Raw genomic sequence first — 24938 nt, forward strand, 5'->3', positions numbered from 1 at the left:
ACGTGGCTTCAGCCTCCGTTACGGGACTGCCAGGCTGTGACAGAAAAGGGGTGCCCAGCAGGGCAGGACGGGGCCACCGGAGCACGGCCGGGGCGAGGACACGGTGTTCAGGGACCGGAGACGTCGCCAGCAACCCGCGCCAGTTCACCTTGCTCCGGGATGGCCGGCTCTCGCTGCCCCGGGACCCGTGCTGCGCTGCCAGCTCCCCGCTCCGGCCCGAATCCCGTCCCCAGGAAAGGCTGGAGGGCAAAGCTAAATCCTGTCTCACCCTTCTGCTTGCTCAGCAGATATTTAAATACAAAACAAAGCAAGAAGAATTGGTGTGAAGTACCAAAAACCTTTATTTTTTCCCCCAAACCATAACAACATTTGACATTATATTGATTTCCTCATATATTTGTTATTTCTCTACGTTAGGAACCAGATACAGAAAATACAAACACGATTTGTTGAATCAAAGACGGCACAGCATTCCGTTAGAAAAAAAAAAGAAACAAAAAAAAACTAGAGGAGCAAGATAAAAATGGTGAAAAATAGTCATTCCCTCCAGCCCAAACTTTCCAAGAATCATCATCAAAATAGAGCAGTGGAAGTAGCTTCTCTTTCTAAACGCACTTCTGCTTTAAGAAAAAAGTTAGATTTATCTTTAGATTTCAAAGTAAAAAAATGTTAAACTATCTTTCAAGCAATTTTGGAAGTTTGCATAGACCCATTCCCTTTCCAAAAATATCAGCGATCTCTCTATAGAATCTGATATAAATCAAGTGCGCGCCTCATCTGAAGATCATCACCAAGCTCGGTTAACTTTCACGAAAATAAAACACAATCTCCCCTTCCCCTCCCTCCCCCCACAAAAATACGGGCTCTACCATTATTCCTTGTGTTTGAGGCAAGTTCGGAGGCTCAGCCACACCTCTCGCTCAGAGCTTCATCCAAATTCCTTTTTCATTTCCCTGGTTTCCACACCCGCTCCCTCCCGACGGGGCAGGGGCGACGCGATGCGGAGCTATGGAGGGCATCAGGCTCGGATGGCGCGGGTGGGCTGACGGACGACGCAGCTCTCGGGAGGGAAATGCGTGGGGGGCGCGGAATTTTGCGCTCATCAACCCCCTCCCCAGCAAGGAAGTGGCTTTTCAAGGGCAAACACCTGCGACCAGGCAGGGTTTGTAGGAACTTGCCCCTGGGACCAGCCTTGTCCACAGGGCTCGGTCACCAGAGCAAGAACTCGTTCAGCTAGAGAGCAGGTGGGGTGGCAGGGACGGGGCGGGAGGGGCGGAGGGTGAATTTGCAGCCCCCGGGGTAAGGCAGCGAGGAGGGGAGTGGGGGGGCCCCCTCTCCAGGAGGGGTGTTTAACCTAGGTGCTCTAGCGTACCTGGAGTGAGGTTTTTCCCAGAGGTTCACAACAGCGCGTGCAGAGTCCAGCTGCACAGCCACCAGTTTAAAAAGAAAACAGCAACGACAAAATAAATAAAAATGTCAACCCCTCCTATTAAGATGCGAATGAAATACCTATTTCGTCGGGTCTCGGCCCAGTTTGGAACCATCTAAAAACTGACGCAAATATTTAAAAGGGCTTATTCACTTTCTGCAGGGGGCAAAGTGATGTGGCAGTGGCGGGGGGGGGGGGCAGAGATCACACACCTGCTGCCCATGGCACCAGGGGCAGCACAGCACGAAGGCCCCCGTTTAAAGTGCTGACCACACAACAGAAGATGGAGGAGCAACATCCTTCTCCTCCTTTTTTCATCACAATTTCCAATTGAAACCCATCTCCTTCACCACCAAGCCACAACTAAGCCTGTTCTTCTGGACACTCACTCAGCTCACACTGGTTTTAACAAAAAAGTTAGTAAAAAAGCTACACTGAATTTCCCAGCTCTTCGCAATGGGTTTCCACCAACAAAAGGTCCAGAAACTGGGAGAGCAAAGCCCGCTCGTTTTGCCTGGCCCCGAGACTGGAGCAGAGAGCCAGCTCCGCTCTCCAGGGCCAGCCAGGCGTGAGCAGCCCTGCTCGCCAGCATCAGAGACCCAGGGGATGCAGAGTCTCGCCAATAAGGTCCTTTTACTTGTCAAAGCCACCTCTGAATCCCCTGAGAAGGGAAACAATGTGGGGAAGAACCCAACCCCCCCCACCCCCCCAGGAATAAAATATCAATGAAACAATAATGCAGTCAAAAAAACACCAGCCTGCTGGGTTTATAAAAAAAAAAAATCCAATAAACTTCACGACAAAGAAAAAAACCCGAAGGAAACTAGCCAGCGGTTTGGGTCTGGAAACTGATTCACTTCTTAAATGTTCAAAGTCCAACAAGGAACAGACGGCAGCGACGCCACAAGGAAAAAGTGCTCGCGAGACGCAGCTTCCCGAGAGACAGCAGCAAGTCTGCGGGACAAGCGACCCCGCTTCCATCACCACCGCCTCGTAGGCCCGCCGCTGGCCAAGCACCGCTGGGCATGGCTTGTGATGGACACGCAGCGGGAGCTCCGCGTGGGATCTAGAAATAGGAACAGCCTGCTCCTTCCTCCCTGCGGGACTGCTCTGGGTGCTCCAGCCCTGGCACCAGGCCGAGTGACTAGGGCTGCTTTCTTTTTCAAAACAGAGGATGGGAGAGCTAAAAAGCTACGTGAAGACGAGGAACTGTGGAGTCAATAATAACGTGGAGACAAGGAAGAGACGCCCTATGAGACACAGTTATCAAACCCGCAAGCAGTGATGTGCCAAGCAGCTCGAAGGGAAGCCAGAGACATGCCTAGGTTGGCCGCAGCTACGCGATGGAGCAGGTCATGCCTCTCAGCCTGGGAAGGTGAGACCACCTTTCTGAAAAGCTCAACCGCTGCTCCTCTTGCTTTCCTGCGGAGAGATTCCTCCCTCTGTCCCACTGGGTATTTCGTGACATGCCGAGCTGCCAGCGCCTCGGAGCAGCTGACTCCTGCCAATGGGAGCCCAGAAGAAAGCCCTGAGTTCCCAACTGCTCTGACAGCGACTGCCATTGTTTTCATGGGAACAGAAGCAAAGCAGCAGAAGTGAGCTGGGTTTTGGCCTCTTTCCTGGCTTACGTTTGCTCCTTTCCAGTCTGGGTTGGACTCGATTTCCCAAGGGGCTTCGCTGGCCCCTGGGGAGCAGCAGGTGCTGGAGAGCAGCCTGGCCCTCAGCTCCGTGCGGCCGCCTGCAGATGGGGAAGGAACACCCACGGCTGCCTGAGCCTGCTTCTGCCCCGGCCCTGACCTGAGGAGAGGGACAGGCCAGGCCTGGCTTTCTGGCAGAGCCCCAGGGAGAGAGAAAAGCAAGCAGTTCTCCCCTTCCTGCAGGCACACAGCATCCCAGGAGCAGGGCAGGATGCTCACCAGCCCGCTAGCGAGTGCCAAACCGACCCAGACTGAATGCAGAATAGACCACCAGTAAGAAACACCAGCAAGTGTGAAAGAGTTTTTGTTCTAGACAGACTCAAAAGATCCAACACTTTTCCCCTACATTAAACCAAACCAAGGTGTTGTCTGTACCCCTTCTTACCCTAATCCAAATTTAATTCCCTTTGAAGGGAAAGGGTGAAAAAGATCCATATCCTACATATGGTCTGTCCAAATGCAGACACCTCTTGACTCAAAGAGAGAAACCATCGAAACAGAGTAAGAAGCTGTACAGCTGTGCCACACTGCCTAGCACCCTCCCCATGCAGCAGGGCGAAAAAAAAATATATATATAAATCAAGGCCTTTTCATTCCTTTTTCTCATTCTGCCAGATTCCCTTTTCCAGTAGCTCATCTGCATGCATTCTGGTCACAGAGACCACAATTAATCTTTCTTTTTTTTTTTTTTTTTTGCTTTAAAAAAGGCTTTTCAATAACTAAGAATTTGAACAACAATGTGATCAGTTACAAGTCTTTCCTTGCTGAATGGGACAAGTGTGTGCCCGCGCACGTGTGCCAGAGGAGGGCACGTTCCTAGCCATGCCCGGAGCGTGCCACTGCTCCGAGCGCACGGCCATCGAGTGCTACTACACTACACTGGCAAAAGAGGAAAGGGCACTACACAGAAATAGCTTATCATCTGAGAGTCTCTGTACAGGAAGGGCTGCAAGCACAGCCCGCTGACGGCCCAGGGCTGGAGTCTGAATAGATCCTCGCTTGCAATTCAGCTGCCAGGAGAACCTGTAAGCGGGAGCTGAAAGGGACCGACATCTCTGCCACGCACTGCAAGGAAAAGAGGCAGCTGGAGTGCCAAACAACTGCAGAAACCAAACCCAAAGAAGAGCAATTGAAAGATCAACCAGAAAACAGTTTGAAGCCTTGTTAGAAGGGTTCACTCGCCACGGAGCAAGTAAGAACGGCTGCTGTGGCTAATGCAGCAGAAAACGCCCATCCTACCTTTGAAGGCAGAGGCAGTGGCTTCTCCCCAGCCCCAAAAGGAACCAGCTCAAGCATAGATCCCTGCTGAGAGGGCAAGAAAGGCCAACCAACACCAATTCCCTTACTGGCCCAGGCCAAGAGAGGCAATTGTTAAATCACCACCACAACGGAGAGACCACTGCAGTCAACTGCATCCTGCCCTGGCCCAGGGGAGGGCTATCAGATAACCAGATTCTTTTCACAGTCCAAGAAGGGCAGCTCCCTTCCTGAGACAAAAAAAAAGAGAGGCTTTGTATTCCGAGCTCCAACAGTGACTACTTGCTGAATCAGTCCAGCGAACAGGGATTACGCTCCTGGAACAGGAAGTAGAAGCCTCTTCCAGGTAAAATCTGGAACCTGTAAAGTGCTCCTGCTAATGCTAACAGATGAACACTGCCCTTCCATGCCCAGCAGTGGAAGGGCGTAACGCAGTTAGTGGTATAACAAGCACTAGCATTTAACTGTTTATCAACTCCCATCCGGATTGCGGTAGTTTTCTGAAATGCACTTTTGGGAGATATTTCCTATGAGAAGATGATGTTTGAGGACTTGAGGGTCGGAAGTGAAGTGCACACCAGAGCATACCTTGTTCGGTAAAACCGTTGCCTTGGAAGCGGACGGTCCCTTGCAGAGTCAATGGAATAAAGCATCCTGCAAGCGTCCATTTCACCGTGTCACCAACAAGCAGCTCTCGGTTTGGGTAGCATGGTTTTCCCCCTCCCCCAGTGGCGTGAAGAGTTCACAGTGGTATAACCCAATGTTCTGGGGAGACAGAAGCTGAGAAGTCCCCTGTTGCAAGTGAATGGGTGGCGTGAGGGATGCAGATGAACAACATCCTCTAGGACCGCAGATAAGCCCAACAGACACCTTGCGTCTGACCAGAAACAGGGGGAAGGCAGGCACTGGAGGAACTGGGAAGCAGAGAAGGGTAATGCCAACGCAGGGAAAGTGCATGATCTGGAGTGGTCTCGGAGTAGTTCTGCAGTGCAAATGTATGGGGAGGGGCGTGGAGAAATCCCTTCTGGAATGCTGCATGAAGAGAGGTAAAGGTTGGCATCCATGTGGACTGGGTAGGGGGCCTGTTTCCAGCAGCTCTACCCTGCTCTTCACATTTAGTGGGTTTCAATCACCACTGGCTCGTAAACTCCAGAGGAGACCCTGGGGAGGCAGGGGGAGAGAAGACAGGAAAGCCAGGTTATTTTCTTCAGTCACTTAAAGCAAGCAAGTTCTTATTCAGAACCCTCCACTCACAAACATCGCCCTCTAACCCCACACAAAATCCTGAAAAAAATCAGTCTGGCGAAACGTCAACTCTCGTAACACAAGCCAGACAGCTACGTGGCAAGCTAACACTAGAGCACTTGAAAGAGCTGGGTCTAACACATGAATCCTTCTAAAGGACAGAGGAAAGGGGGGAGTATCCTGCGCAAAGAGTCAGTGCTCCTGGCTTTGCTTTGCTCCCAGTTTTGTCACCAACTTTCTTTGTGTTACCATTATTGCTTTTTATTTAAACCTCAAAAAGTGCTATAAAGGCTCAAATGCAACTAGCCAAGACACTGTACTAAGAGCTGTTGCGGCAAGAAAAAGTTTTATTTGTTCAGAAGGCTTTCATGAGAGAACAAGCCCTCGACAAAGATGGAGGAGGAGACAGGGAAAAGAGACAAAACCCCAAGCTGCTGCAGTTTTGCTGCAGGCCAGCAGGAGGCAAAGCTCCCCGCCAGGCGCAGGAGCAAAGGGGAACCCACCTCTACCATTTTGTCCTTTTACTCCTTACTTCTGTTCTTGGCTCTAACAACTGGGATCACACTATCCCCCTGAGCTCCTGCTGAGAACCACGTTCATACTCCAGTGCAGGTGCAGCCTGTCACCAGAGGGATCCCAAGGGTGTTAATGTGGGAATAAAGCCACCATGTAGCACATGATGTTTTGAAATCTCTCCTGTAGCAAAAGGTGAAAGTTTCCTGGGTACAAAGAGCTAAGTAATCTCTCCGGAGTGCCTCTGTCTGCCAGCCTTTCAGGAAGCCTACCTGTTTCCCAGCTGAATACCACTCAATGTAGTTGTTCCGTCTCTGCTCACAAACAACCTCAGGTTACTGTCTGCAGATAGAAAAGGAAGTCAGATATCAAAACCGCAGAACTACCGACACTGCCAGGTGCTCCCCTCCCAGCCGCGTTACACAACGGTCAGCACGGGAACAAGCGCGTTTCTGGGAATGCATGTGCACACTTTCTGGTGTTCCCACAGTAACAGAGCCCCTGGGAACTCCTCTTCTTGCTCTGAAAGGGAGCCTCACGTACAAGTTAACCACAGCATCAAGCTTGGAAGAGTAAATGCAGAGATATTAACTCAGTGACATTCCTCCAGCTGCTTCTTTTGAGGCAATTCCATTGATGCAAGTTCTTGGTCAGCTTAAACACATCTGAACAGATAAGACGTGGGGCCTCATGCTGCTTTTGTAGGCTCACTGGAGAGAAACAGCCTGTTCTGCTGAGGAGAGTGGCTACATTCAGTCTAGTTTTAACCCATGCTGAGTGAGGTATAAATCCCCACACGATAAGAAGGTTGCCATATGTGATGATTTAAGGTGACTAACTATAGAAGTACTAGTAAACCTGAGCCTAGCTCGTTAAAACTCACTAAAAAAACCTCAGCTAGATGAAAAATATTGATTTCTAGGCTATACTGGAAAATTAAAACAGATACAGTGACATTACTAGTTTTCTCTTAACAGATGCTGCGACTGCAACAGAGAAAATCCCTTCTTAGCCTCTTGCTCAGACCTGATCACTAGCATGCTGTGACCCATCTTTCTTTCCATCTTTTTGCAGAGACGTGCTGTCTCCCCTCCAGCTGTGTTCTCCTACTTCAATAAATACCCTTGGGCTGACCCTGGACGAAGGCCACTAAGCAGTGCAGGCAGCTGATGTAACTGATTTCCACTGCACTGAAGAACCAGTATTTTTCCCCTCTCATCCTGTATGTCTGAGCTACTGCTCAACTTCTGCTGCAGCGCGTGGAACAGCAGCAAACACTATTTGCTAATGGATGTGCAGCTCTCAAATCCACATGGTTTGTTTACTTACCACAGAATCACCTAGCAAGCACTGAAAGCAAATTGCTGTTAAAAGGAGAAGGGTGGCCACAGCAGATCAGATCTGACTGTAAAAGCTTGGCAGCCTTGCTAAGAGAACAGCCAAGACACCCCCTTTGAGACTCCCCCTCTCACCTTCGTTATTGCTGACGTCTGTGAAGTCCTGACTCTGCATTATTTTCTCCACTATATCATCAGCATCGATCCTGGTGTCATCCACTCGGGTTGGGTGACTCTCCACTGAATCCTTTTTTCTCCTGGGGAGAGCAAACAGAGGGAAAACTTACTCAGCTTTTCAAGATGCAGACTTTCACATACTCTCCTGCCTCTCTTGGCAACAGCCTCCTTCTCACCATCTACAATCCAATCTGCTGCTGCATGAAGACAGAGGAATAGATCCTGTCTCATCTTCCCAGAGAAGGGGCTTTGCTCCACAGATACTTACCGGGAGGGTCTATCCAGCAGAAGGGCTGGTCTCGGGGGGCGAGGTGGCTTCTCTAGTTTGTGGTCCCGCTCTCCCTCAGGACACTCCACCGTCATACTCAGCCCTCCGGACGCACTGCTGCTGGTGGAGGTGTTCCGGCGATGGGTCAAGTCGGACATACTAGAAGAACAGGAGTGCTCCGTGCTGTAACCTGCAAACGTAGAGTGATTATAAAAAAGATCTTCTCCCTTTCCTGGCAGCACAGTTAACAGGCAGGGCAGCTTCAAAACAGCATTTCTGCTCCCATATACACAAGTTTAGATATACATCTATGAGCTCATCTGCAGAGACTGAACAGGAGACTGGTGTTACAGAGCAGGATGAAAAAGATGGCTGCAAATCACTCTCACAAGAGCTCGTTGCAGGAAATAAAAAGGAAGGGGCCAGTGCTGCCAGAGCTGTGTGGATCAATAGTTACCGGAGATCTTGGACTGCTGGCTGGCATAGCTGGAGTTCCGTGAGTGCCCCGAGTGGAAGACTTCCTCCGGGCTGGACAGGTTCTGATCCGGTTCTTCCGGGACACCTGCCAAGGAACAACAGGGCACTCCACTTACACTGTACCCAAGCCAGCACGTTGCTCGCTGATCACCTTGGACTGGAGGCTGATCTTCGGATGCTAGATGAAGGAAAGGGCAAGTCTGTTGGCAGAGCCCTGCTGTACAGGCTAGCCCAGAGCTTAGAAGCAGCTGGGCAGTAGGGAGGACAACAATGAGCTTCTCTGTCAAGCTTATAACTAAGTCTAGCATCCAGCGCCTGAATTTATAAGCATCTCTGAGGGCTTGAAGAATATGGGAGGACAGGTAGTATCTGAAGCTATCCATAGTTAAAAGCATTAAGCTAGGACCAAGAAAACATCAAATGGTCACTGGCAGTAAAGTATTACAACCTCCTTTTGGGTGCTTCTCCTGTTAGTACCTTTCACCTTCTATTAGTTGTGAGCGAGCCAGCGTAACTTCTGCTCCTCTGCCATCATCCTGCAGCAAGCCTATCTAAAAGTGCACAAACGTAACACACTAGCCAGCTTTTCAAGAAGAGCACTTGCACGCTGTACTAAGTCACTGAGGCGATGAGACTGGAGCACTATTTTGGTGTGGCGTGTATCTGCCTGCACATTTGGAGTGTGCTGGGAAGACAAAAAGGCTATGGGAAAATGCAGTGCCCTTGAAAACGAGCTCATACAGAAGCCAAAGAACTCTGCATCAGCAGCTGGAACCAGGCCATTAGACCTCAAACCAACCTCTAAAACCTTCAGAGGAACTTTTCTAGAAGATAAGTCTGAGCAACAGAATAGCTGAGTGGAGAACAATGCTACGTGTAATTGAACACAATGGAAAGCAGAGATGAGTGAAATACGTTAATTATTAAATTCCCAGCAAAAAGGAAAAGAATCATTTTATCTCCACTAACAGAAACATGTGGCAAAGATTCATGCTTCCTCTCCTCAGTTGTACTTAATAGGCGGTTTTCTCAATTTTCTTGATGAGCAGAGGGGCGAGGACGGGTGCGGGAAAATATAAAAAATTAAACTTCTGTGCTTGCAACTGCTGGGAAAACCAAAAGTGTGTCCAGGCACAGCCAAGCATTGCACAGCTCCAGGACAGGCATTCATACCTGAGCTGAGAATGGTAGCTCTGGGCTTGCTCTGACGCAGAGAGCCGATCGTGGCTGAACTGCTGCTGCTGCTGCTTGTGGTTCCCTCGCCCTTGCAGGTCAGCTGCAGGGTGGAGTCCTGTCCCGGTATGGTAATGGATTTGGCAGTGGAAGGAGGCCTGTAATCAGAAGCAAAGAAAGTTACAAACTCCCAGGCAGGGACCAGGAATCACCCGACCACACCAGCAATTCCCACTCTGTTCCATCAAAAGGGTCCCCCCCCGCCTGCCCCTACCCCTCATGGTGGGGGAAAGCTGGCAGCTCTGACCAGTGGCACAGCGTGACATTGGCTTTTGTTTTCCTGCATGCAAGGCTCTGATCTTCCCCACCTTATAGTGCATCTGGACTGCATTATAAGAAAAAGTTTCTTAAGTAAATTAAGGCAAAAAGGGACCATTCAATCATTTATACAGCACAGCAGGCTCAGAGCCTGCCCTATCCTCCAGAAGACCATCCAGAGCTACTACTCTTTTTCCCCCAGCATGTGTCCAGTGGCCACTTGGCCTCACAAACAGGAATCAGTTTGCCCTTGTCCAGCTCTCGATTCCAGCACCGTTTCACTATACCTTCCCGACTCAGGTCAAAAATCAATCTTTTATCTCAGCAACCTCATCCCTCTAAGAGAGTACTTTCTACAACTATCAAATAACCTCTCCATTTTTTAACTGATTATTAAAGTCAATTTCAGTGAGACTAAAGTGTTTATTCAGCTGTCAGAATTATTTTTCTGGTTATTCTGCGTGCTCCCAACATCCCCTTATAAATGCTGACTGCAGGGCAGAGCGGTGAGCGCTTGGAGCCCCTTTCCTTCCTCCAGAAGTGTTTTTGGGTGGAAGCCACAGCATGTGCAGCGTGGCAAACTGGAATGTTCCTGTCCTAACCTCCCTGTAGCCCAAAGCCTGAACTGGAACCAATGGATCATATTATGCTTTTTAGGTGAAGAGTGAGAAAGAAAAATTTTTATTTGTCTCACTTGGAGCTCTGAGGGAAGATGCTACATGAGAGGACCTTTGCAGTATTTTGGGAAAAAAAAAAGAAAAATAAAGTGCTGAGAATATTTTATATGGGCAGTCAAACAGTCATAAAGGTTTCAGGAAACCCACAGCATGCCTTCACCAGGAAAAAAAAACAAACCAAAACAAACAACCCTCCCTAGTTATCAGTGATTTACATACACCCGGGTACTCTGGGGACTTTGCTTCGCAGGTTAATAAGCCTTTACAGCCTTCATCAAGCAAACTGTTCCTGCAGCAGCTGTCAGAGCAGCCCATGGGTCTGCCAGCTCAGGCAAACTGCCTGCTCTGCCCTCCTGCACGACACCCAGGAGGAGAAGGTTCACCCGAGCGCTGCCGAGAGTCAGTGCTTGGAAACGATTTCCCAGCACAGTTTAATTCCTGCCTAATCCCCTAATGAGCGCCATTTCTCAAAAGCTCTACCGATAAAGGACTACGCCACGTGCAAAGCTTCCATTTTTAGACATTCGCACATCGTCAACATATAAGGAAAAAATGGGAATGACTGCAAAAATCCTTTAAGAAAATTAGGAGGTTTGACATTCAGACTGACCCTAGAGTAAAATGATATATATATATATTTTATATATATATTTATGTATCTCTCTCCAATTCTGTATCATTTTCAGGCACTCTGTGGGACTCGCTTCCACAGTGAGGGAGCAACAGGTATTTTTGTCAGATATTATTGCCAGACATCCTATGACTCTAGATTTAAAACATCTGTTATAAAGTTATGGTTTAAGATATTCAAAACTTCTTTGTTACACTTCCTTCTGAAGCAGACTTTTTTTTCCCGAATCAAGTGACACTGCATTTAGGGTCTGAAAGTCTCAGAAAATGCTGCAGCACTGTGAAAAGCCATTCACAAAATAAGCTGACCAAAAATTATGCAGCATTTTATAATAAGAATGCGAACTAATTTATACACTTCAAGCTAGCTCCTAAAATCAGACCTTTCAGCCCAGAATACCACTGCTGCAAGAGTTAGCCTCAAGGTTAGTCAGCACAAAATATTTCTACATTTTGCTGGTGTATTTGTTAGTTGATCCCCCAATAATTCTTTAAGCAACAAAACTGCTTCATAGCTTAACTGTATTTATTCTTTCCTATCATGCGTCATTTAAAAAAAAAAAAAGTACAATTGCAATTTCTCTACAAATTGTGAACTTGCATCCCTGTAGAAGAAAAGGAGAACTAAAATCTTTCAGCCTTGCAGTATTTTTGTTGCTGTTTCAATTTGAGATCTTTATCCCGTGTGATATGTGCTGAAGTGTGTCCATTTCCAAGACTGTTTTCTTGACCTTTCCCTTCTCGGAAGTCAGTGAAACTAATGCCAGAGCTATGAGAAAGTCTGTCCTTCACACAAAACATGAAGTTTGTCATCAAAGTCCATTAGTTTCCAAAACCTGACACTAGCAGGGAAGATACTGGCACAACCAATAACCAAGCTGGGAAAACCAGAGCAGAGCAGAATCAACCAACAGCACAGGCTGGCTTAGCTGTTCTGTCTGATTCAACAATCCAGACCACCAGTTTCAAGCTTTCCACTGTACTTCCCAGTATCAGCGGCCTCTTTTCCCTCTTCCCATAAATTTTAGTCTCCAGCAGAGACCAGCAAAAGAACTAGGTGTCCTTGTCTGCCCAGAACGGGGCGAGCACCCAGAAACTCACGTTTTGAAGCAGGGGTCCCCTGAGAGCAGAGACATTCCGATCGTGACCTGGAGAGGGGGGACAAGGCACATCGTTAGCCATGCTGTGGCTCCTCACTTCACAGCAGCCAGGAGGTCAAGAGCTACGTGTAAAGATTAGCAAGACCTAGTTCCTTTCCAAAGGAAATCAGCTTCAGGGATTTAGCAAGGTATTTCCCTCCCTGCCCCAAATCACTGGCACCAGTAACTCCCGGTTGCAGTGGCTCAGCAGGACACCAGCCTGGCCATCCTGACAATGCTTTTAGAACATTTTTTCCCCCTCCTCTTCATGCTTTCTTTGATGACAAAGAATGCTGTCGAGGGTCATCACTTGGCCAAATGGACACCAAGCTATCAAAGGGCAACTCTGACAATGGACTGCAGTCCGGCTGTGATCCTTCTGAATTCAATAGCAGGGTTTCCATTGTAGCAACATCAGCTGCTGTACCTTTAGGATGGAGTTGTCCTGTCGGGTATTCTTAGTATCATATCCTTCCAGCAAGCAGCAACGGACAGTGGATCCAGAGCCCGCAAATTCTGCCAGATTTAGATCAGCAAAGCCCAGCTGTAGCCAAGAAAACAATGGAGGGGAAGGGGAGAGAACAAAAATCACTCAATGAAGGGATACGTGGTGTCACACAGACCAAAGGAAAAGAGCACATCTGCGAGTAAGGGCAGAAATAGGAGCCGGTACACACGCAGTCGTGGCTGGAAGATGCTCTACTCTCAAGGGTGTGCAGAGCCACATTTCTAATCCCAAGCCAGGAGAGGCCTGGGAGGCCTTGGAGGCCTTCAGGAAGCCAGCCCCGCTGGAGGAAGGACCTACAGTAGTGGTGCTGGCCAGGACAGTGTTAACCAGCTCGCGGCCGTTGCGTAACCAAGGACATGGAAGGCACTAGGTCAACGATGTGGAAAAAACAGAATCACACAGACACAAAACATAATAAAGCCCTCTTTGTATCGGGCCATCCCAGAATGCAGTGGAGCATGTGAACCAGGAGATGAAAGGACATTGTTACAGAGGAAAGTGACACCGTTCTGAAAAACAACACCCAGACTTTCAGCACAGCAAGCTGGAAGCCCAGAGCCATGCAGCAGTGCATGTGCCTCACCCCTACAGATGCAGCTGCTGGGCTGGGGAACTCCTGGAGCAGAATTTCCTAAGCACCGCTAAGACTTAACCAGCGAGCGGTACGTTTGATGGGCAGAAGGGAAGATAAATATTTGGAGAGATTTAGTTGTGAGCTCTCTAAACCTTTGCTAACCAAGGGGAAGCAAACATGGAAGGCAACAAAGTTGAAGATCACAGGCAAATTCAAAGAGGGGACTGAAGCCTCTAGAGTAAAGACAAACACAATGAAGGGTGCTTTCGCTCTTCTGCTCTAATTCCTGGTATATGAACACAGCATTTCAAAGAAAAAGTTGCAGCTTCTTTTACGCAGAGCTTTAGCAATACAAGACAGCCATGCCTCATCTAATCTGATCAGGGAGAGATGCTGTGCCCCATATTTGGCCAAACCATCCGAGCATGGAAACTCTGCATCACTTCAACGCACAGATCAGCTTCCACAATAACACAGAGAGAAGGCAGAGAGGCAGCAGCTCAGACCTAGCTGTTATTCTGTACATGGCAGTACATCCCTCCTGCCCTGGTGTTGACAGCCGATGATACAAGTGAACTGGAAGCCCCAAACAGTAACACCATCCTAAGGAAACGCGGTGCTCTGTCAACTGTGGAAGCTGATAGGGAGTCACAGCACAAACCACAGGCACTGCCGTCTGAACGCTGGCTCCCACTGTTCCAAATCAAAAGTCTAAACCACAGCCTGCAAAAGATACATGATTCAGGGGAAGACAGTAGCATAGCTGCTTCCCCTGTCTCATCCTCAAAGGGGAACAAGAGCTGATGGCAAAGGAGGAAAAAAAAAAAAAAAAAAAAAAAAGTGTGGGATAGAGCAGGAGCCTTTCTTCAGCCAAAAAAAGAAAAAAAAAATTTTAACTTTTCTCCCTCTCTACTCCTTTCTTAAGAACACCCTTAACTCAAACGTTTCTCCAGCCCTTGCCGTAGGATATTCCTCTGTCTCTTCCAGCCAAGGGCTATGCTGCTTGCTGAATATTCACCGATAAGGAAAAAAACAGTGAATTTTTATCTCTGAGATAAACAGGACAGGAGAAAGTCACAGTAGGAGATGCAATCCATCACTCTGACGAGACTGGAGGACAGAGGAGACATGGCACGACCACACCAGCAGAACAACACGGCACAAGAGTGGCCCAGACTCAGATGCCTCTTCCTCCACCACAGCACTAACTTCTCCGAGAACACAGACATCAGAGGGCAGAGCGTGGGAGAACCCTCCAGCGACCCACATGGCATGCTGAGGTCAGAAGCTCTTCTCAGGAAGCAGACTCCCAGCATATAGAGGAAGGATCCCTTAACAAAAGGATGTTTTCAGATGTAACCTTTCAGAACATTTCCCTCAGTTTTCCAGCCGGCTGATGGTGTTTCCTCCAGCTCAGAGAAAGAGTTTCCGCTTTCTCAGTCCTTCCTGTCGGCTTCCGTTCTATAACCCCTGACGCTGAAGTCACAATAACGTCAAACCAAAAGGTGTGCGAGTCGATGGAAACTCTGTCTTGAGCGCAAACAGCTCCATCACCCTCAGCCCCTGCTGAACGGGGCCAGGTAAAGAGGCCAGACACAAGCTGCATTCTCTTCTACATCTGCTGCCACAATGGGAGGATTTTTCACCTGAATGAATATAGTTTAAAAAAGCGAAGATTGATTGTTTTGAATGGGAAAATAGTTGCATGAACATACGCCACAGGCTTCTGTTAGAAATGTTATGAATGCCAAGTCAGTCAGTTCTGCCACAAGGACCTGCCTGGAACAAGGCTGGTCCATAGGGCAAGACTTAATCACCCTGTCTGGTGTGACATTCCTTGTCTCTGTGCTGCCAAAATGCTTGGGTCACCCTCTGTTGAATTTTAGGAGAACACCATCTGTTTTCTTCACAGAAGATCAAGGAAGATACTAGTCCAAGAGAAGACAAGTACTTGAGATCTGGTCTCCAATTTCGGGCAGGAACTAGGAACTAGGTCCCTTTCAAAATGTGACTAAACACAACTGGAGACTGAGTAAAAGGGAAGAAGGTTAGAATACCGCCTGAATAAGAGCCCAGGCTAACTCCACCATGAAGACGTGCCTTCAGGCTTCCTTTAATTCAGCATTTACGAATACTGTGGGAAACCTGAGGAGGACACCATGAGAGGAACAGGCTGATGCATTTACTTTGTCTCAGAGGCATGTCTCTTCCTCCAGCTACAGTGCACTCCCTGGACAGGCAGCCCTGCAGAATGGAGGAACAACCTCCCTTCACTGTGAATTTACTGAAAGAGAAACTGAGGGCCCTAGAGACCATGTCCTAATTAGCAACGAAAAAGGAACAGTGTGGGCAGCAACACTGCCGTCTATCACACCACACAGGAGTGAGTGCAGTTCACCCTGCAAAACCAGTTGCCTCCATGGTCTCAGTGAGGATATCGATTAGAAGAAATTCTTACAAGGCTGTGCGTGACCTGAACATCTGTTTATTAGAAACTAGCAGCAGTGACTCATTTCAAAACAAACATGGTTTCAGGCTCTGCGCAAGCTCAACTTCTAAGCCAACATTGTCTCTTGACCCAGCAGAAAGAGGAGAAGGAGGTGGCCCATTGTCTCTCCCACAGCACAGGCAAGAAAAAGGCGGGGGGAACAACCCAAACCATCCCTGCTGATGAGTTTAGTTTTTGCTTCAATGTCTCTTGTGCTTTGGAAGGCGGTGATTTCTGCTGTAGGATTCCATCTGCACTAGCGAGGCAGCGAGGTGTCTACCCCAGCCACAGCTGGCTGCTGTGTTCTGGAGAACAGAACTGGAGTCTGTGTTTCTTTATTAGCAAGACGTTGCCAGAAGCCAGAGAGTTCACATCTGACTCAGAACTTCCCCAAAGTTTGAGGACATGCAGATCATTTTCCCAACCCCCTTCTCAAATCCACATCCAGTGCAATCTGGATCCTGTCCCAGCAAGTCTATTTTTTCGGGAAATCACTTAACTTAGGCTTAAACTAAGAACTAATGACCGTCTTTCCAGATTCCTTCACACAGCAGCCACTGGTTTCTAACGGGTGTAAAGCACTAATAGAAGACCAGACCATCACTGCCACATTTGCCCTTTCTGTGCTCTTACCTTTGAGTAGGTTTTTCCGCCCTTCAGCTCCTATAACAGGAGACAAAACAAACAGGAAAAGCAGCTATTATATGCGCTGGCGAAACAGGGGGAAAGTCATTACTAATCCTGGAATTTGCTCTCAAGATTTCACAAATCTCTGTCTGTCAAGGGTTACCACCACCCTCTGCTCCCACCCTCGGTCAAGCACCCTTGCTGAAGACAGAGAGGGAGGCTCCGTTCAAGTTACATCCTGGCCCAAACAATCTTTCCTTCCCACCACTGTCCACACAATTCTTGCTGCCAAAAAAGCAGCTAGTAACCAACACCAGTACACTGGTGGTACTACCTGCCAGAAGCAGAAGCGAGATGCTCACCTTACGGACAGATACTCGGCAGATGCAGGGGTCCAAGAGTCCTGTGGCGGGGTTGGCACTCATTTTACACACAAAGGTGAATTTCTTTTTCCAGCGGACACAGTTTTCCTGAACTTCCTCTCTATGAGAATGTAAAAAAAAAAAAAAGTTACAGACAGTCTTCAAATAAAGGTACAAAGCCTCATCAATCCTGACTTTTTTGATAACTGGCCACTTGGCCTGCAAAGATCCTCTACAACACAGCTTGGTCCACACCACCTGAAACTACACCACACAACGGTGTTACGTTAGCATCAAGCTTTCACCAGTCAATACAGGTAAAATCCACCTAGGTTACAGGGAAGACTAATCATCCCATCAACAGAGTTTGCCTTTAAAATTCTCACAAGCTCTCCGACATTTCCTGCTTAGCCGGTTTAGCTCATTCACTGTCCAGCCTGACAGATCCAACTTCCACAACTAAACTGGGCTGAAGATTTGCAAGCTTATCTTCCTACATTGTGCCTGTTTTGTACGGCCTCTGCACAGCAAACGTGCTACGTGTCCCGGACACTTCGTCCTTCCCAGGTAGCCATCCTGTTTCTTACGCTGGGACTAAGCCAGTGAGGACAGCCAGCTCGAAGGAGGACGTAAACGCAGGTGGAAATGCTCCTGGGGACCACACCAAGCAGAGATCGAGCTTCAGATCTCGAGGTGGGTTTCAAACTGTAAAACAGCCTCAGCCAGGGAGGTGGTGCGTTTGCTCGCACAGCTTCTGAGCGACCCACCCTGATCTCTGGAGCGAGTGGAGAAGCACACGGCTCTGGCATAGCCCGAGCCCGCAGGAGGGAGAGAAGGAGCCTTCCCCAGCACAGGAATTGCTTCAGGTACAGCTTTGGCTTCTGCAGAGCCCTTGGGGGAAGCTGGATTTCACCCTTCAAAGGAGGCAGGTTCAAAGGAGCCTGCAAACAGGCGTGTGGGTCCTTCCATGGGGCTCTGGTTCCCCACTGATCCTCTGCAGGACCTGGTCTGTTTATAGCTCAGAGCCTGGCCCTCAGCCAATTAAGTTCTCAAAGTAATGAGGCCTGGGGAGGGAAGGAAAGGCACTTTTGATAGCTATGAGCTAGCAAGTTTGCATCTTGATCTTATCTCTCCTCTTAGCACAGGACAAAGGGGCAAGGGCACCTGATAAACTGTTTGCTTTAGCAGGGAAAGGGAAGCTTTCCACCATCTGACCCCGGCATGGTGTGAGCCAGAGAGATTGGTAGCAAAGGGGAGAACAATCCGTCCTGGTAACGCCTCAACTCTCCTCCTGAGGTGGAAGGGGCAGAAGGCGACACACAGCCCAACAGGACAGATACCAAGGATCATAGAATCACAGAAGCGTTTGGGTTGGAAGGGACTTTCAAAGCCCACCCAGTCCAACCCCCCTGCAAGGAGATCCAACCAGATCAGGTTGCTCAGAGCCCCGTTCAACCTGGCCTTGAGTGTTTCCAGGGATGGGGCATCCACCACCTCTCTGGATCCTCACCCAGGAGGTTCTCGCTAGTCCTCTGAGCTGTTTTGTGGGACCTGAACACGCTGGCCAAGGCAAACAGCGGAGAACAGAAAAGGGGGAGCTGACAAATAACTGAAACCTGTAATCCCCTGTAATGCAGATAAGGGCTGATCATCCCTTTAAAACGTGGGAAAACAGAAGGCAGCAGTTCCTTCAAAGCAGTGAACTTAAATAGCTAGCCTTAGTTCTGTCTGGAAGGAGTTTAAGTCACTGAAAAGTGAGACATCTAAGTGCCGAAAGTACCTTTGAATCTGGGATTAATTCAAGACAAGATCTGGTTCTCATCGCTCCACTCAACTCACTCCAGCTCCTTCAGACAGGAGAAACACTTCCAGAGGACTAAAAAGGCTTTGCCTGTAACAAAATATCCACCAAGCTAACCAAATTAGGCAAGTTAAATTTCAGATGTGAGGTGCCTTAAACCTGACTTAACAGCAGGCATGTCAAGTGACCTAAAGGAAGGGAAACTGGATACACATACACAAAAAAATAACTCAACAGAATAGAAAAATGCTTGCAAACACATGTGCTTCAGAAGCACAAGGAAAGTACATAGGATGCAGAAAACACTAGATATTTTAGCAGCACTAGCCATCTATAAAAAAGGAACTGCTATTTTCTAGAGAGCACGGCTAATGCTAATTCTGCTAACGACACCAGAGCTTCAAGCTGAATCCTGGAAAGCAGCCACAAGCAAACGGTCTTCAGATCAGACAGGTACAACAGCCCATTGTTGCAAACCTCCTTCACAACGGCGACCCACGGCTCTAGCCCCCGTCACAAGCTAATATTCGAGTGACTAAGCTCCAGCTCCCGAACGCCCGTCGCAGGCGCCCGGCTCCCCGCAGCTGCTTCACCAGTAGGATCGGCAAGAATTGCTCCGGCATGTGAGTTTCCTTACTCATGAGTTCCCGCGCATTATTACAATGCGGCTATGATTAAGCATCTGCTGGATGCTGCTAAGTCCAATGAAGGCTAATCACTTCAAACCGTGGCAAAAAGTACTCATTAGTAACAGAGCTCCCCCATAGCTGATTCGCTGTTCGCGTAAGCGCTGCTAACAGACATCCTGCTTCTTATTAAGGATGGACGTTGGCTTTCCAAGACTGCTGCAGATACCGCACAGCGCAAGGGATTAGGAAGAGGATTTGGAGGGGGTTATGTTACCCGCAGCACCGTGAACACGAACCCGAGCTGCAGGTGCAAATGCAGCTTGGGGCTTTTGATGTCTTCGGAATAGCCTGCGCAGGGCAGAAAGGAGATTACAAGATAAAATTCAGAGCTGCTTTCCAGTCACAAGTTTCACAATCGTTCAACAAGGACTTTCAACTTTCTTTTTTACTTTGAAGAACTGCTTTTAAGGGTGGGGGCTGGGTCTGTATCGTCAGACAAGCAAACGACAGCACTATTGTTTCAGGCCAAACTGTAAAAAAATTAGTTCCACATTTCCAGAAGATGGCATGTGGGAAGCAATAGGCTTTGCCTGTCCACCTCCCATCAATCTATTGTTAGGCTGGTAATTAAAAAACACTAAAATAGGAGAAAAAAGTGGACTCAGATGAGGAGCAGTTTTGTATTTAGCCCTGGAATCTTCTCTGATGTACAATTAGGAACCATCACATAGAAACCAAAAACACACAAGATGCATGGTGAGGGCTGCATTGAGAGAGGCGTTTCCTTCCATCCTAATCACAAGGCACCCAAAAGCAAAGCCGAAACTAACAGCTTAAAACCAGAAGTGCTTAAAATTAAGTTTTACTCTGTATTTGGAGAGCCAGAAATAGATCAGACCAACGCCTGGTACTAGGTGCCAATTCAATGAGTCTTCAGAATTTTCAATTTAAAAAAAGCTGGCTGTACCATTTTGCAGAAAGACTCCCAGAAGGTTGAATACCTGCCAAGCTAAGCTTTGCCCTCTTCTGACTCGAGACTGACTCAAAGCTGTGCAATTACTCTTGGAAGCAGCTTTTGTGAAAAGCAGAATTCCAGAAAGAGATTCTCGGGGTCTTCCAACCCTGGAGCTGCTCAACTACCTCCAGCTCCTTCACCAGCCAGAAGGGACAGTTTACAGCATCCCCTTGCCACCATCCACCCCTTGGGAGAAGATTTACCAGAAAAAGAGCAATTAGAAGATGTTTCACCATAGAATGATATGAATCTAAGTAACGTGAACGATGCACAGCACCGACCCACCAGTTTATCTACTTTTATAGAAGTAATGTGCTCGGTGAAGCCACCAAGGCCTCTTTGGGTTCAGATCTCACGCACAGCCTTACTGCAGCTCTGGAGATGGGGCAGAAGAACATACAATGAACAGATTTTACAGAAGAGATGTTTACCAACTGTGATTTTAGTGCCATGGACAGAGTAGCACTGTTACAGAAAGCCACAAAGCTCACTATGAATGCAAGTTAGCTAAAGCAAACTAAAAAAAGGCCACGTATACGGCCCATGCTATCTTGGGCCTCTGTCCCACATGTAAATGTAGCTAATGAAACACCAGAACGGAGATTAAAACTTCTATTTACAGACTCAAGGCTGAGTTGCGCCCAACTGGGTGTCATGCTTCAAACACACAACCCGCCGGAACAGTTTTGCCTTGCTGAAACATTTAGAGAAGCAGATGTTTCACTCTTTCTTCATGGCAGTAGTCACATACTAGACAGTTAAAAGTATGAAACATCACAAAAAGGCCACAGGCTTACTGAGAGGGCAAAGGCAACAAAAAGTAGCTTTCTAATGCCAAACATTTCAGTACAGCAATGTGTCTCAGTCTGATGCTTCGCGCACGGGAGCAGATGTGGGAAAACCTCAGGCTAAATGAGACAGTATATAGATAAGCGCGCACAAAGAGCTTCTTATTCAGATTTCCTCCTCCTTATCTACCCAAAGGGGGAAGGCAAGCTTTCCTATTTCTGATGCCCAATCCACGTGCTCACTGTTCCCCCTCTCAGAGCCGTGGATCTGTGTCAGACCCTTCAAGCAGAACTAATCCTCCTGCCTGCTCTCAGCCAACGGTACTCTGCATCCTCCTTGCCGGTTCACCGCTGCGCGCAGGAGCGCAATATCACTGGAGCAGCATCTCGATCTGATAAGGCACAAGAAAGATAACACCATTTTAAAAAGGCCAAGGAGCCAAGTCCCAGCTCAGATTCATTTACGTGTGATGGATTGAAAAGCAGCCCTCAAAGGGGGCCCGACACACTCCAGCAGTGGGTCTTCTGAGGGAGAAAGGTAACAACCTCAGCAATGCAGGTACTATCTCCTCAATCACAGAGGGAGGAAAGAAAAAAAAAAAAATCAAGTTATTTCAGTAGATTGCACCTGAAGGGCCACTGACACTCCCTTAGCCTGGCAAAGTCTGGAACAATCCTGCGTTATGCTCCAGAAAAGATAGTTACTATTTTAACGAGGTTATCTACTGCAAAGCTGTAGAAGAGACCTTTGGTAAGGGCAAGGAAAAGTCCCTGAAAAACCTGTTTCAAAACTGACTTTAGGATGCCCAGCTCAGTAAGCAGTGTTCACACCTCTGTGCTCACAGCATGCCAAAATTCATACCATCCTCCAGACATAGCAGCTCCTGCTACAAACAGGGGGCCTAATCACTGCCTGCAATGCACAGAAAATAGAAAGGTGTGTGCAAATATACGTAACAGAAAGTAAGCCTTCATTTAGCCCTTAGCTGGTTTAGATGTATGATCCAGAATCTGTAGGTACCCCCACATAATGGGCTTAGGAAAGGGCACTTCACTGCGGCACGGATATCAAAGAAAACCGCAGCTCTGAGGCTTTGCCATCCAGATGCCTGGCAAGGAAAAGGAAAGAAATCAACAGGAAACAAGACGCACCATCGGCCGACAGCACACCGAACAGCAGTGTGGGAACACAGCACATTTGTAAAGGCTCGGGGCTGCTGTCTTTTTTCTCTTGTTATCAAGCTGACGTGGCCAAACACAGGTAGAAAGCAGCAGCAAACACGATGCAGCAATCGGCGCTGGGAAGCTCAGTGGAAACGTATCCCAGGAATGAGAGGTGACGTACCATATTCCTTGGGGAACACCCTATAGGATCATAAAAACACATCTGGATACACGATGCGTGGAAATCCAGGGCAGTTTAAAGCACTTGTATCCATCTAGGTTATAGCAAGTTACTCACGCAGGGGTTTTGTCTTCCCCGAGCAGAACGAACAGAAAGGGCTGCAAGTAGCTCCCAACAATAAAGTGACTCTGTTTAGACTGGGCTTACATCATGGACCAGAACAACTGCCAACCCAAAGAGCTGGACGTCTCCCCTGCTGCAAACAACCCCGTATTCTCCAGCCGACAAGCGCTGGTTGTTGTGTAGTAGACATCAGCAGTTACGATGGAAAAATGGCTCAGAGACCGATGATGCGGACTGTGTTACTAAGAACTAAGCAAGCCTTTGTCATTTGAAACAAGTCTTATTTGGATGTTTCACTGCAAGTGTTTTAAACAAGGGTTCGGCAGTAAGGTCATCACATCTACCACCTACTCGCAAAATTAACTTCTAAATTCCCAGCAAGCCCATTCTGATGGCCCATGGTGGAGAAGGACACCTACCTACATCTCCCTCTTGGCATCAGCTTACACCTATTAATTTTGTTCTTCATTGACACCAGAGGGGAGATAGGTACGGGCTCTCTGAATGCCAAATTTCAACACCAATGCTTTTAGAATGAAGCATTCACACGACTCAGAATTTTTTTGGGGGGGAACAAGGCCAGCTCCAACACTTCTGGAGGGCTTCACCATGCTTGCTCAGTTCTGCCTCGTGCCAGGAGATGGACATCCACTCCTGCTCTTCACTAGCAGTTGAGGACGTGGCAGGGGAAGAGAGCAAATGGGGAAGAAAAAGTAGGGGCAAAGTCAGCTCAGGACACTAGATTCCACTAAAGCAGTTCACAGCACAGCCTGAATAATCCCTGTTTGACTGGAGAAGAGACAACTACAGGAAAAAGGATTAACAGTAACCGAACAGGAAAGAACAAGCTAGTGGAAGAAATCTCAGCCACAGCTGAGAAACCAAGGTCTGTTTGAGTCAGGACTGCTTCACTGGGGGAGAGGGGATGGTGACAACAGCACCGAGTATGTGAAAGGCAGGCGAGGAAAGAACTGGAGCAAAAACAACGGGGCAAGCATGAAAAAAACAGGATACAAAGAATTATTTGGAAATCCTCCTTAGGAACAAGCTGGTATCTAGCAGGCAAGTGATTGACTTTTTATGGCTTTAACCTTATTTCCAGAAGAAGCCTATTTCCGTGGAAGCACTGCTTTTAAACTGCGTATTACAGTTCCCTCCAAGGCAGTAATCAATCTTGATAAAGGTCCACCCGTACAAGCCAGGGAGTGATAACACCTACTGGAGAATGGGGGTGACAGTCAATCACCAGTAGAAAACCCTCCAGCACCAGCATTCCTAGTTGTGTGTTAACAGCTTCTTTGAAAGGCAGTAATTCAGTTATAACTGGGCTCCAGTCACATGCATCCAGACACGTTTCTTTGGTAAGTGACTGCCATGAAACCCTGCACCTCACGCAGAACGTCCCACAGGCAAGAGCCTTCCAGTGCAACCCATCTCACCTGCTCCACATCACTGCACTGGTAAGCCACACCCTCCAGGACATCCAGGGCTTCTAAAATCTAGCATTGGGGGTTATTTTAGAAGAAAGTATTTCCAACCATTCCTTGTATCTAAGTCTCGAAACCTTCAAGCTCCTCTTAATATGACCTATGTTAAAAATACTCTGAGAAACAATGGAAGTTACTAAGAAACAGCATGCAGTTGGTGACAGAGTGCTACAGCAGAAGTCACAAAACAAAATAAAAATTGCTCCAAATGAAGAATGTCAGTCACAGAATAATGACTCTTTAAAACTTAAGCTATCGAACAAGTCAGGTGAGTTTTGGAAGGGTAAGTAAGGGTGGAGCAGGGAGAAGGCAAGGGGAAATAATTCTAACAGACTCAGCTGCAGAGCGGCAAGGGACACGTACAAGGCACTTTACAGACAGGACATGCCCAGCAGAGCCAGCCTGCTTCGAGGTATTTATAATTTACATTCTGGCATCTCAAAGCAGAGAAGAAAAGCCAGACATCAGGAAGACAAGGACAAGAAGGAACTGTAACAGTAAATGCTGTGCAATACATCTACTGTTGCACACTGTGCTGAAGACAGACCAACCCGAAGTAGCACACATCCAAGGACTTCTTGCCACATCTACAGAGCACAAGCTCCGTTTGCTCAGAGGCCAGGGACGTGTGCCAGGAGCAAAAACATCACAAGCAAAGAAGAACTAAACTCTTAAGTGTAAAGAAAGGAATAACAAAATAGATGACTCAGTTACTGAAACACAAGTCTGTAATAACGTGCGTATTGAACGCTGAAAGACGCATTTGCTTTTTTTGAACTCTGATCATGCTCTGAGTCACCACACCAACTCCTACTTCTGTTGTTCCAACAGACTACGCTGGAGCTGGATTAGCC

General features: G+C 47.9%; 1 protein-coding gene across 3 annotated transcripts in view; it reads right to left on the bottom strand.

The window, feature by feature from the left end:
• Positions 1 to 323: 323 nt before the first annotated feature.
• The window catches only part of EEIG1 (estrogen-induced osteoclastogenesis regulator 1), a 38116-nt gene continuing 13501 nt past the window's right edge, over positions 324 to 24938 (bottom strand). Inside the window, exons 3-12 of one of the 3 annotated variants that reach the window (XM_086763725.1) lie at positions 16897 to 17017; positions 16541 to 16570; positions 12765 to 12881; positions 12300 to 12346; positions 9574 to 9731; positions 8381 to 8485; positions 7924 to 8113; positions 7614 to 7735; positions 6414 to 6483; positions 324 to 5544 (exon numbers count right to left, since the gene is read on the bottom strand). In XM_086763725.1, the coding sequence (XP_086619851.1) occupies positions 5499 to 5544; positions 6414 to 6483; positions 7614 to 7735; positions 7924 to 8113; positions 8381 to 8485; positions 9574 to 9731; positions 12300 to 12346; positions 12765 to 12881; positions 16541 to 16570; positions 16897 to 17017 (1006 nt within the window). In that variant the 3' untranslated portion in view covers positions 324 to 5498. Of the gene's footprint in view, positions 5545 to 6413; positions 6484 to 7613; positions 7736 to 7923; positions 8114 to 8380; positions 8579 to 9573; positions 9732 to 12299; positions 12347 to 12764; positions 12882 to 16540; positions 16571 to 16896; positions 17018 to 24938 lie in introns of all 3 variants that reach the window. The other 2 variants (XM_086763723.1, XM_086763724.1) reach the window with 2 other exon arrangements.

The sequence above is a fragment of the Chlamydotis macqueenii genome, chromosome 20, assembly GCF_036417535.1.
Source record: "Chlamydotis macqueenii isolate bChlMac1 chromosome 20, bChlMac1.mat, whole genome shotgun sequence".
Lineage (NCBI taxonomy): Eukaryota > Metazoa > Chordata > Aves > Otidiformes > Otididae > Chlamydotis > Chlamydotis macqueenii.